The sequence below is a fragment of the Macadamia integrifolia genome, chromosome 7 (assembly GCF_013358625.1).
Source record: "Macadamia integrifolia cultivar HAES 741 chromosome 7, SCU_Mint_v3, whole genome shotgun sequence".
Taxonomy (NCBI): Eukaryota; Viridiplantae; Streptophyta; class Magnoliopsida; order Proteales; family Proteaceae; genus Macadamia; species Macadamia integrifolia.
In genome coordinates, this window is record NC_056563.1 from 897,924 (window position 1) to 908,294 (window position 10,371).

At 37.2% G+C, this 10,371-nt stretch overlaps 2 protein-coding genes across 2 annotated transcripts in view; one reads left to right on the forward strand and one right to left on the reverse strand.

Moving 5' to 3' along the window:
• Positions 1-3,070: 3,070 nt before the first annotated feature.
• On the forward strand, positions 3,071-8,178 carry LOC122084550. The gene is made up of 5 exons (XM_042652864.1): positions 3,071-4,343; positions 6,440-6,497; positions 6,615-6,698; positions 6,893-7,034; positions 7,593-8,178. The coding sequence occupies exons 1-5, from the start codon at positions 3,866-3,868 to the stop codon at positions 7,965-7,967; spliced, it is 1,137 nt and encodes a 378-aa protein (XP_042508798.1). The 5' UTR covers positions 3,071-3,865; the 3' UTR covers positions 7,968-8,178.
• A 1,233-nt stretch (positions 8,179-9,411) lies between these two features.
• LOC122084578 (probable WRKY transcription factor 32) overlaps positions 9,412-10,371 on the reverse strand; it is an 18,105-nt gene continuing 17,145 nt past the window's right edge. Inside the window, exon 4 of the mRNA XM_042652937.1 lies at positions 9,412-10,112. Within this exon, the coding sequence (XP_042508871.1) occupies positions 9,752-10,112 (361 nt within the window). The 3' untranslated portion in view covers positions 9,412-9,751. The remainder of the gene's footprint in view (positions 10,113-10,371) is intronic.

Below are 10,371 nucleotides of genomic sequence, written 5' to 3' on the forward strand. Positions count from 1 at the left end.
TAGATAACATTATGAGATGATGAGGGTAAGGATTTGAATTGAGGCAGAATCTAGTAGTTCATACTTTGATGATTAATTTTCATCTCTTTTTGGACCTTAAAAGGGGTTGCTAATAACCAATAAACTAGGCTAAGTTATTCTTTAAGGCCCAAGGAGTAGAAAGATCATACTTTTGTTGCAGGGGTGGGCCCTGAATTTGACTAAGGTGATAGATAGCACAATTGATAATTGAGGATTCCCTAAGGGGTTTGCTTCCTCTAGTAGTACAAGCATACTAAAAGCACTTTTTTTTTAATTATTTGAAAAATAAAAAGACCCTAACCGAACCTCAAGTGCTGATACCCTATATATTACAAGGACTTTTTTTAAAGGTAATACCAGAAAAAGGTCCTACCTCATCTCCCTAAACAAGATGAATCAATAGTCTACATAAATTATCATTTTGGATGAATCCATTTCTCTGTACAAGAAAGGAGAATACTTTAGGAGGCACTTTAGGTTGCAAGCTTAGGCTTCGTTTGGTAGCATTCTAAAAATTATACTAAACGCTACTTAATTTAATTTCAAAACACTAATGATTTCAAATGTTTTCAAAATATAATATATTTCATTATCTTAAAGCACGATTTAAAATTGGCATCTTCAAGGGGTGGGGGTGCCTAGACCTAGACTCACATAATGATGAAATTAAGAAAGTGAGATGATAAATATATGGTAGATAAATTGTATATTAAGATGTTTAAGATAATAGGTGAAAAACTAAGAATATGTTTGGTATGATGTCTTAGACTATATTATCCACTCAGTATACATAACAAACACAGCCTTCCCTACATTTTGAAATGCATTTTGTGATAAACTGACAACTTTCCACCAAACAAACCCTAGAATTAACCTAGAATTAATTAGACATCAATTTAGAATCAGATGGAGTTCCAAAAGCAAAAGTCAATTTTTCTTTCTGATTACACGCAATGACTTCACAAGAGGGAGATACTGCCATGCTGGCTTTGGCTTGTCGAAAGCATCTCTCTCTCTCTCTCTCTCTCTCTACCCACATAGCTGTTTGGGTGTAGCTAATTCTTCTAGAAACAGCATCAATCTATCCACCTATTAGAAATTGACACTTAATTTTTGTGTTATTAAGTTACCATTTTTTTTTCATTTAAATTTTATTTGTTTTAATATGAAATTTGGTATAAAGGTCAACACAAAGAGCCAAAACTCTACGAGAAATTCAGTCTGTATATCAAGAGGAGATAATTACAGCTTTTGCGAGATTTTGATTCAAGGGTTTCTTTTCCCATTTGAGATTTGAGAGAGTATTTTATCTGGACTCCGGAAATGATAGTTGAACACAAAATCTTGAATTCACATCTTCTACTTTGAGTGCGGTGAGCATTGGACGGTTGAAAGAATTTGGACATGCATCCCAAGGAACTCTCAGTCACCCAATGTTCATTGCACCAATATAACGGTTATAAACGATTTTCACATCCAAATCTTAATTCTAAATTTATTAGATGAAGAATTTCCTAAGAAGCATATGTGACTTATTGCTTAGCTCTTAGTGTAAGTATTTAAGATTTACTGAAAATCGAGTGCCAATTGAATATTTCGATTCAAATCACCCCAAAATTGGTCTCTCGGTCTATTTCAATCAGAATTGATATTGGTTGATTTTTAGTGAATTTGTCAATTCTAGTGATTCTGGTTAGATTTTAAGAACCATGCATTTTTATAAATTGAGGACCATGACTTACAAGATCGATTAGTGATGATTCAATGATACAAATTACAATTAAAATGAACTTTCTTTCATGACCTCTGAAATGGAAATAAGACTACCAATATGTTTGCATGAGTATTTGTCACTTTTTTATTTTTTATTTTTTAATTGCAAGCCACTCGATAGTTTAAACTACTGAAGAATATATAATGTTAATGCTATGAGTTCATACTCATGTTTCTTTACCGATCGGTGTCATTACTTTGGGATGGGCATAAGACAACAACGGAGGTGGATATTATCGTTTTTTTCCTTCACATAAATTTATACTAAAGACTAAATTGCTTAAAATGATAGACACAAGAATGAAACCTTATCACATACGCAATATGATGGAGACCTTCCTATATGATGATTCAATCATTTATCCTTCATGTGGTCTAAATAGTTGTGCTGTGAAAGTAAAATTTGCCTTTAATGGCTGCGGAATTGATATTCTCTACTGGTAATTATAAAAGTAATAATAAATATTATCTTACTTTTAATATCACATTAATTATTTTAATATTGAATAATTATTAAAAAATATTAGATATACTTTCAACTATAAAATTAGGCAAGTTGATTTTCATTTTATAGCATAGACTAATAATTTATGGGTTGGAACCCATTCAATAGTAGGTCCCAAAACCTTATTTAATATTACAACTTACAAAGGATATGTGTTCCAGATAAAGTGTCTAACAAATATACACAATTCCATGGGTCCATAATATCATGCCTAGACTAAACATCATTTCAAGTGACTAGAGAAAACAAGGTCAATTTCAAAGTACCAAAATGGGCACCAAAAGTTACCAAAGATATACACATTGTTGTTTGGTTATACACTTATACGCTTATACGCACACCAAGGACACCTAGGACTCTAGGAGTCAATTAGGCCCATGCAGCTTAAACTTAGTAACCAAACAAATAACCTTTACTCCCCTTTAATTCAAACCCCAAAAGAATCAAATTCCATTTCAATTTCAATTTCAATTTCTCACGCCCTGAAATGAAATTCCCTGAGAAATTGAAATTCTCGAGAATATACTCTCCTTTTTCTCAACAGAGAATCCGATGGAAAAGAAAAAGAGCAAAAAAGCGGCGTGGTTCTCTACTCTCCTGTATTTTAAAGCAGCAACGGTTATCTCTCCACCTAGTGGACACGTTGACAAATACAAATCTACTCTGAGGGTAGTTTAGGAATAAAAAAGTACATTATAAATAGATCTCTTACAGATATAGAAGCCCTGAGCCCGTTTCGACGGATCATAACGTAATGTGGTTCCTTTCCTATCCTACATTCCTACCCCCATAACCTCCCCCGTTATAAATAGGTCCCTTAGTTTCTCTCTCTTTCTCTCATTCGCTTCTTTATTTCTTCTCCACTTGCTCACCTCTTCTTGCTTTTCTCTAGCCTCCAAATCCCTAGATCGAACCTCTCTGAAACCTCTTCGTGTGTTCTGTGATCCTGTTTATTCGATTGATCGATTTGCTTAAAGTTGTTGTTCTTCAGATCGGGAGAGGTTTTCCAATTTCCGCGCTTTCGGTGGGGTTTTTTTTTACCGGTTTTGGTATGGTCGAAGTGAGGTTTTGCTGGGTGATGGCAGCTTTTTCATCACTTCCTGGGTGAAAAGATGATTGTTTTTGGGTGCAGAGCTTTGTTGTTGTCAATGCAGTATGGATTATGGAATCTCAGGGTTTCTAGGTTTTCTGGAGCTGACTGAAGAGGTTTATGACAAGTGGAGCTTGTAAGTGGTTGAATTAACCCTAGGTTCGGCTACCAGCGGAGGGATTTTGTGGTGGTGACGTGAATGTGGTTTCGGATTAGTGGATTTGAACTACTGATTGGATAATGCAGCTTCCAGAGTCATGGAATTAGTCTGAGCCTCTGTTGGTCAAAGGAGGATTAGTCTTGTGATATACTGTAATCTGTGTGTGTAAAGGTAGGGTTTTGGGTGGATTCATGCTGTATTTGGTGAATGGTGCTTTTTGGCTGTTGAAGTGAACATAAATCTGTTCAAAGTGGAGAAATCGGGGGATTTCCGTGGTGAAGAGTTGAGATCGGAGGAGAATCGAGGAGTTCTTCTAATGTCGGGAGCTCCTAGAGTCAGGTCCATGAACGTTGCGGATTCGGAGGTTCGACCTGTCCTTGGTCCTGCTGGGAACAAGACTAGGTCAACAGTTACAAGGAAACCTGCTACTAAGCCTTTGCGCAAGGTGGAGAAAACACCAGAAGTCACAGTGGAGGAGAAGAGAATTCCTTCGCCTCCTTTTGCTGCTTCACCTCCCAAGCTTCACTCTGTGAACGTTCCTTCGGTTTTGCGGAGGCAGGAGCTGTTATTGCACTCCAATCTGTCTCTCAATGCGTCTTGTTCATCTGATGCTTCTTCTGATTCATTTGTCAGTCGAGCTTCTAGTGGAAGGATAACTCGAACGCGTAGTACTGCAAGCCGGAGAAAGCAATCTGCTTCAAGGCCTGAATTTTTCTCTCACGATATTGTCTCTGTACCTTCACCAGATATTTTACAAGGGAAAAAGAGATGTGCCTGGGTGACACCGAATACTGGTACCTTCGTCTTTCTCATACCTTGGAGCAGTTTATATGTTTGTTCAAATTCTAGGTTGTATTATGCTTACAATTTGGTTCTTCTTCTTCTTTTTTAATTTTAATTTCATTGACTGATTTATTCTGATAAATTATCTACTTCTTAAGAACCATGTATTGGTTTCGCATAGCTAAACGGAATTTCTTAATGTCCATAACGTTTTCAATTTTGGAGCTCCGTAGTCCATCCCAACGTCTGAAACAAATCGAATTGGTCTCGTCCCAATGGATGATTTACTGTTATCCAGGTTTTCATTGATTCAACGAGTCAGAAATGTAGCAGTTGGGTACAAGAGTGCGGATTATCAAGGGAATCAGTCAGGATAAAATATGATAACATTGTTTTGATCTCTTTGGAACTATATTACCAAGAAATGGAGTTAGATACCCTAACCTCAAGAAACCTGAAACTTATAGTGTTAATATGGTTATATGGCTTATTGCCTTGTTTATATATTATGGTTTCTGTTTCTGTATGTTGTTTGTTGGTTGTACATGTGCGCATGGTTTTTCCTCTGTGTAAACCGCTTTATGTGTTTAGAGTGGGCAGATTTGAGGACAGAATATCATTATTATTTTTTAGAGATTGAGGCGGAATAACTATTGTTGCCTCATATTAGGTTTAGTTGAGGTTCCGAAGCCTGCATAATAGTTGTCCTTCGCCATTACAAGATGAATTGGATAGAATATTCAAGCAATATAAGCAGTAGTTATATGCTTCATTATATTAGGATAAAATTGTTGAACTTGAATGTTTGGTGGTTCGAATTATGATGGCTTCTTGAGTATAAACATACGAAAGTCCATTTGTTGAATGCTTCTTAAGCACTTTGCTTATGTTCCAGGAATTAATTGGCTTATTTATGACAAATTTATCTGTGGCCTTTGGCGCTTTAGCAATTTTGCGTTCATTTGTAACTTCTCAATTGATGTATATAGCTGTTAACATTTTTCATCCAATATGCCTTGTAAATGCAGTTTTCTTCCTTGAAGCTAGCATCCGGTGGTCTTAAAACTACTTATTGTTTACTAATACAATTCGGGTGGAACATAATTTAAATAGACCTTGATGAAATTAAGGCTTGAGGTCCATTTTCTTGATTTTCATTAGCCTGTGACACATTGGAAGGTGCTGTTGGCTTGAAAGCCTGTGCTGTTACAATGTGATCCAATCAAAAGGCTAAAGAAACTATGGCCAGTTTTGCGGTGAAATGAACCGCAATATCTGAAGTATATCAAAACTTTTATATCTGAAGAAACACACACACACGCATACATGCCTTCCTTTTTTCAGTGTACAGATCTGAAGGGTTGTTTGTCCATGAATATAGTCTTTTAGATGAATGCTGACTGCTCCATGTTTTGAACTGCAGCACTGCTACAGTTACAAGAAGTCTGGTTTCACCCTTACGAACACTCTTAAATTTTTATTGATATTATTGTAATCACCCCCCCCCCCCTCATCCTTTCTTTTATTTGAATAGATAAGCAATGGGTCAGTCATGAGGCCAAGCATTTTTCATTTGATTCATGAATGAAGATTACATATAACTGTCCTAAGACTTACTAAAATAATATAGTGTCACATAATTGTTTAGGGACCTAAGTACTGATTTCTGGCAGGGTTGATCAAACAGATCTTGTAGGTTAGACCCTCTGCTGGGCCAGAACATGCTCCTTCGTCTGAAAGGAGTTGGGCTCTAGTACCCTGGCCAGTTTCTGTGAGGTTCATACTTATGATGAGACAATCTGTTGTCTTTACCAGAATTATCAATTCTCATAGTTTTGATGAGGAAATCTCATTTCTTTCCCTGGAAGGTCTTTCATTTGTGTTATTGGATATGTGGGAAAGAAACTGGTTTTCTCCCTTATTTATAGTAACTAATCACTGTGTTTGCCTCAATGTATGTAATTATCATCCATTAACGAGTTTGTTCTGAATTCATTCTGTTAATCTTTCAGGGAATTTAAAACCACCTGTATCTCCTTTGTTTTCTTGTGACTTGTTCTTTGAACAAATCAAACTAAAGACTCTGGGTTTCATTGTTTGTGAACAGAGCCATGTTACATTGCGTTCCATGATGAAGAATGGGGACTTCCAGTCCACGATGACAAGTAAGTCAACTTTTGTCCTGTTTTCCGTCTTCAATTCCCAAGAATTTACCAATCCTATATAGAAACTTGAATCTAACAGGATGCTAAGGGGTGCCTGATACTATTGATAACATGCAGGAAACTGTTTGAGTTGCTAGTCCTATCAGGTGCTTTGGCTGAACTTACATGGCCTGCCATTCTCAGCAAAAGGCACATATTTAGGTACTTATCCTATCTTGTCTATAGAAAATGGCTTCCTTGTCTTAAAACATCTCCATGTAATGGACTTCTCTTATCTGTATTGTATTTTGACCATCCAAAGGAATGTGATATAGGTCAAAATATTGCCATGACTTGCTGGAAGGACTGGAGTGGTGGCTGTTGTATATTGTCTCCTAACATATGTTTGTGCACAGGGAAGTCTTTTTGGATTTTGAACCGTTAGCGGTGTCAAAATTGAGCGAGAAGAAGATCACAGCTCCAGGAAGCACAGCTAGCACCCTATTGTCAGAGCTAAAGCTGCGAGCAATCATTGATAATGCGCGTCAAGTCTGTAAGGTAGATTCTTATTTTCATTTTTTATTTGTTGTCCCCAAACTTATCCCTCCACACCCCTCCCCAAAAAAAAAAAAAAAAAAGTTGTCGCAGAGTCCAACTAAGAGTCACCTATCTTAGGTTTGTTGATTATGCACTACTTTATTCAAGTGGAAATGATTTCTTTAGGTATAGTTGGCAGACTGTTGATGTCTTTTGAAAAACTTATGCTTTATGTCTAGATAAATCTGATCTTCTAGGTCTCCTGGGCTGAATCGACCTGATTAGATAAACATCTGATTGGAAAGCTGCTTTTTTTGTGGATTCTCATGTTCCCTATTGTGCCAATGGATGGGGTGCTGTACTCTAGATGTGTAGTTGTCATTTAGGTGGTTAGTAATGAAAATGAAGTGGTCCTGTGCCACATATAACTGATGTGGGACAAACAACAGTTCTTCCTCTATGTCACCCAACCAACCATTCCCTTTACTTTAAAGGTAGATAAAATTTGGCGGTTCTTTGGTGTGATTTTTGCCCCGACTGACACAAAAAAGGGGCCTTCTCCTTTTCTGATGCACACAGATCATTGATGAATATGGTTCATTTGACAAGTACATATGGGGTTTTGTGAACCACAAGCCAATAGTCAGCAACTTCCGATATCCCCGCCAGGTTCCAGTGAAGACTCCAAAAGCAGATGTGATAAGCAAAGACTTGGTGAGAAGGGGTTTCCGAAGCGTGGGGCAAACTGTGATCTACTCATTCATGCAAATTGCTGGAATAACAAACGACCATCTAGTAACTTGCTTCAGATTCCAGGAATGTATAGCTGCATCAGCAGTGACTGAACCGGATGGTGGTGGTGGCAAATTTGAAGCTGAAGAGAAGAAAGCAGAGGACATGATAGGCTCAGAAATAACAAGGTCCATGGATGAGTTGAGTTTGTCCTCGGAATAATGAAGCTATATTTCCATTTGGCAGGTGGAATTTATCAAGCTTCTTTCGTCCATTTTCATCCATGTACGTATGACCATTACCAGGTAGTTGGCCGCTCTTTTATGAGTTTGTGGTGGTGGTGGTGGAAGGTGGTGGGTTGTGTATAAAGGAGATAGTTATGAATTCTTATGCATCTTGTTTTGTAGATTATATAAGGAGAATTCTTTATCCATTACAATATGTGAGAGAGAGAGAGAGAGAGAGATGAACATTTCTCTGTACAGTGAAGGTTTACCTGATCTACCAAAAAAAAAAAAAAGAAAGGTTACCTGGTGGGGGCCCTACAGGAAACATGTAAATTTGGGATTTCTTGGATTTGTCACCATCTGGGGTGTATGGTCTGGCCATAGTTGGTCTGGATCAATTGATGCCCCAATATAAGATGGCGACGGATCGAGGGAAACACAAGGGCCCCTGCGACTTTATTGTAATTGGGATTTGGGAATCGAGGGAGTAAGTATCAAGATAATCAGGGAAAAGTTGGAGTTGATAGTACCAAAAATTACCGTCAAACATTGGTTGGACATGATTTGAAGATAAATTCATCTAGGACGCCATTGGATTCAACACTAATTTCAATCTGAATTTTAAATTCTATTAATTTTTTATTGGAAAATTGCGTAGAGATGCATTATTTTCTTTTCTCCCGTTTTTGACTGCTCTTGATTTATATGTTTTAACAGCAGAATTTAGCGCAGATAACATGGGAGATCAATGTTATATTACCTAGACTTGATAATGACATCATAGAAATTCATGAATATGTTAGAGAATTTAAGACAAAAGGTTACTTGTTAGGGAAAGGACTCTCTCTCTCTCTCTCTCTCCCTCTCCTGCATTCTTTTTTCTATTGTTTTAGGGGACTTGGGGTTGGGAAGGGAATCAGATCTTCTCCAGTGTGCATTGGGTGCTATCAGCCATCCGATGCATGCTGGATGTGTATTCCGATGAGAAAATCTACAGGCATTGAGGCTATGTTTGGTTGTGAGAGATATTAATATTTAGTAAAGTTTTCATACTTAAAAAAAAAACTTTTATAATCATTACTCCATATGATTGCATAAATTACTTCATTTTTAATCACATTTTGTAGTGACACATTTTACATACTATAGTAAAGAGTTTTGGATCCAAAATAAAAATGAAATTTAATAACCAAATAGAGAATAATTTGAAGTTAATAATATGATCACATGGAATAATGATTACAATTTTATTTTTTTTTAATTTCTATTTTCACTTCCTTTCAATTCCCCTCGCAACCGTAACAGAGCCTGATTAAATAAGACCACTTACCACCAAAACAGATTATACCACAGGTATCATCTAACTAGACTCATTCATTGTGATTGTGCGTGTGTGCAGCACCGTAAAGACAACTAAAAATCCCTTTCACAATATCCCAGAGAGAACAGGGCCAGTCGATAAGTGGCCTGAATGACATTCCATAAACCCCTTTTGATACCTCTTCACTGAGACGACTGCTAATACTTACATATATATCCAATAATGTGCTGATTTTTGCCTGGCTTAAACCAGCTATAAGAATGTACAAGACCAGATATACAGAGCTGTTTACAGAAAGGCTGATGGAAGAGACACACGGCTCAGAAAAAAATAAAAATTAAATAAATAAAGAGCTGCATCCAAAATTTTAGCAAACTCATAGATCAGTTTGTTTAGGCTGAGGCAGCTTCACATGATCTTCATTGATGGCACAAGTATAATTTTTTGGGTTCCTGGTTTCAACAAGGCTTCAGTTCAATTCCAATGCTTAGAAGGGTTCGGGCAGACTCCAAGGCCTTCTCACCTCCCAGTTCTATTGCCTTCTCATCAGGGAACTCACCTTCCACATCCATTGACCATTTGGTTGTAGTAGCTCTTCGGTTTGATAAAGCTTCAGGTTTCTTTAACTGTGCATTATTCATGGCAGCAGTGGCAGCTATAAGAAGTGCAGCACTTGGTGGACCATGCCGCTTCTTAGGTACCGGCATATCATGATCATGTTTGCCTTCATATGTTATTATAACAGCTGTTGTGTCATCCACAGCCCTCTCAACATGTTTGCGGACCGGACATCCAGCAGATGTGCACTTGTAGTAGCTCCTGGAAGTTTATTAACAAGGATCAAGATCAAAGAACAGACCATCCATGCCTTGTTGTATAAGATGCAACAATGCCGGATAGAAAATTTGTGGTCCTAAAGCTGTTAAACTAATCTATATGTAATTAATTAGACTAAAAGTGATGGATTACCAAAGCTCAGGCAGACATTCCAGTGTGCTAAGAATTGCTCTTTGTTTCTTTATAACAGATTCTTTTTTGCAAATTTTTTTTTTCTTTGGGGGGTTGGGGGGGGGGGGGG